This window comes from Cicer arietinum, chromosome 4, assembly GCF_000331145.2.
Source record: "Cicer arietinum cultivar CDC Frontier isolate Library 1 chromosome 4, Cicar.CDCFrontier_v2.0, whole genome shotgun sequence".
Classification (NCBI taxonomy): domain Eukaryota; kingdom Viridiplantae; phylum Streptophyta; class Magnoliopsida; order Fabales; family Fabaceae; genus Cicer; species Cicer arietinum.
In genome coordinates, this window is record NC_021163.2 from 27,492,469 (window position 1) to 27,495,349 (window position 2,881).

Sequence of the window (2,881 nt, forward strand, 5' to 3'; positions counted from 1 at the left end):
CCTAAAAATATAGCTTTGTTTGATTTTGCATCAAACTTTCCCAAGTTATCTTTGTTGTTTAAGAGGTAACAAGTGTTTGGTTTCCTATTTTTCCAGATCTCATAGGGTGTTTTCTTTATGATTTTTTTAATTGAAACACGATTCAAATATAGCAAGAAGTGTTTATAGCTTCTGCCCAGAAATACTTTTCAACATTTGATTTTTCCAAGATCGTTCTTGCCATTTCTTGCAAAGTTCTATTTTTTCTTTCAACAACTCCATTTTGTTGAGGAGTTCTTGCACAAGATAGATTATGAGAGATACCAAGTTCATCAAAAAATGTTTTGAAAGATGCATTAATGAATTCACCTCCTTGATCACTTCTCATAGTGATTATATTGGATTCCTTTTCATTTTGAACCTTTTATAAAAGTTTTTGAAGGCATCAAATGCATCGTCCTTTTGTTTTAAAAATAGTATACATGTGTATCTAGAAAAATCATCAACGGTAAATAATCCATATTTCATACCTCCTAGACTAGTAGTTTTGATGGGACCAAAAAGATCAATGTGAAGTAGTTCAAGAGGTTTTTTGGTTTATATAAATTCTTTTGATAAAAAATTAATCTTAACTTGTTTTCTTTATGTACAAGCTTCACATGTTTTATCTTTTTCAAAGTTTATTTAAAGAAGCCCTCTAACAAGATCTAATTTTGATAAATTTGAAATTGTTTTCATACTTACATGTTCAGTTCTCTTATGCCATATCCATTTGTCTTTATTTATGGACATGAGGTACTATTCAACTGGTAGTTCTTCAATGTATACAATATAAAGGTTTTTCTTTGTGGACGCAGAAAATATCATTTCAACAGGATTTGCCATTCTCACTTCACATATTTTTGGTTTGAAAGTAACTTCAAAGCCATTATCACAGAGTTGACTAATGCTAAGAAGGTTATGTTTCAATCCTTCAACATATTTCACATCATTGATTTTGGCAGAATTTATTTTACCTATAGTTCCTTTGCGTTTGATTTTTGCTTGATCATTGTTGCCAAATGTTACAGATCCTCCATCCTTTTTGATGAATGACATGAAACAATTTTTATCACCGGTCATATGTCTTGAACAACCACTATCCGAGAACCATGGGATTTTCTTGATATCTTGAAAACCATCCTGTATGATTTGTTCCATTAACTTTAGGTACCCACTTAGTTTTGGGTCCTGGAGTGTTAGTTTTAAAATCTGATTCCTTTTTAATGTTGTATATTATCTCAGAGTGGCCATTCTTGGATTAGGAGGAATATCTAGTAGTTTGTTTTGAAAAAGATTTAGACAGCTGAGTTGCAACTGGTTTTGGTAAAGCTCCAGAACATTCTTCTTTTGTTACATTTATTGGAGAACGTTCTCCTTTTTCAGTAGCTTTAATAAAATTTGACAAATTATTTTTAAGAATTTCAACTTTAGTTTTAAGCAGAACGTTCTCCTTTTGAAGTGAAGATCGTTGTTGACTTTCTGAACTTTCAGTATCAAAATTTTTTGTTGAGATTCTTTCCAATTTTTATGATCTCTTTAGGTTTATCATTTATAGCCTGAGTTTTCTCTTTCGCCTCTTTTTCTTTGTGAAGTTTTTCTTTAAAAGAACTATAATTTTGAATAAGAAAGTTTGAATCATTTAGCAAATTATCAAATTCTTTTTCCATATGTTCACACAAAAGAGTGTTTGCCATTAGACATAGGTTGACTTCTTTAGGTTCATCTGCTTCTGATTCATTAGAATCATCCCAGGTTGATATCATTGACTTCTTCTTGAAGGGGAATTTCTTTGGCACTCTTTTGTTTAATGGACATTCAGTTTTATAATGTCCTTGTTTATTGCATTTGAAACAAGTGATTTTACTTTTATCCACTTCAGTTTTGAACTTAATTTTATCTGGAGATCCCTTTTTGATCTGATTTCTTCTCCTCATTATTCTTTGTATCTTTCTTGTGAAAGAGAAATCTCTTCATCAACATGTTCTTGGTTTTCTTCTGAGTCACTTTTCTCATTTGCTTGTTGAATACTTGGTGAATTTTGAGATGCTTTTAAAGATATTATTTTGCTTTTCTTTACAAGTTTATCTTCCTGTAATAATACTTCATGTGTCCTTAGAATTCCAATAAGTTATTCCAAGCCTAGTACTTCAGGATTTTTGGCTTGACTTATAGCTGTCACCATTGGTCTCCACATGATTGGAAGACATCTCATGATATTTCTTACCATGTCTTGCACTGAATAAGCTTTGCCAAGATAACGCATTTCGTTCACTATGGTTGTGAATTTTGAGTACATTTTATCGATTGTTTCTCCTTCATTTATTTCAAATATTTTGAACTTTCGAATGCCAATGTCAATTCTTGTTTCTTTAACATGGCTTGTTCCTTCATGGTGAGTTTGCAGTGTGCCCCATACTTTCCTTGCTGTATCACATTCATCTACTCTCTCACCTTCTTCCTTGCTTAAAGCACATGATAAAAATAATTGAGATTTTGAGTTTATAAGTACCTTAGATTTTTCATCTATTGTCCAATTTGCTTCTTTCTTTTCAACAAATGTTGCATCGGTTTGATCTATTCTTGGTATGAAGTCTCCATCTTTGATAATTCGCCACATACCAATGTCTTGTGATTTTCAGAATAATTTTATTTTGCTTTTCCAGAAATTATAATCTTAGCCATCAAAGTATGGTGGTATGTTTGATGACCCTCATTCAACAATGTATTTAGCTTTTGACATTATCTTCCTGAATCTTTTGCTCTAACACTTTTTGGGTGTTTATTCCTTAGAGACTGACTCTGATGCCAATTGAAGTAACAATGTCAATTATGAGGAAAGGGGTTTGAATTATAATTGCCC

The 2,881-nt window shown here is 31.6% G+C and overlaps 1 protein-coding gene across 1 annotated transcript; it reads right to left on the bottom strand.

The window, feature by feature from the left end:
• Positions 1-1,954: 1,954 nt before the first annotated feature.
• LOC101515010 (uncharacterized) lies at positions 1,955-2,638 on the bottom strand. The gene is made up of 2 exons (XM_004497634.1): positions 2,246-2,638; positions 1,955-2,110 (listed from the first exon to the last, which is right to left on the bottom strand). The coding sequence occupies exons 1-2, from the start codon at positions 2,636-2,638 to the stop codon at positions 1,955-1,957; spliced, it is 549 nt and encodes a 182-aa protein (XP_004497691.1).
• Positions 2,639-2,881: the final 243 nt, after the last annotated feature.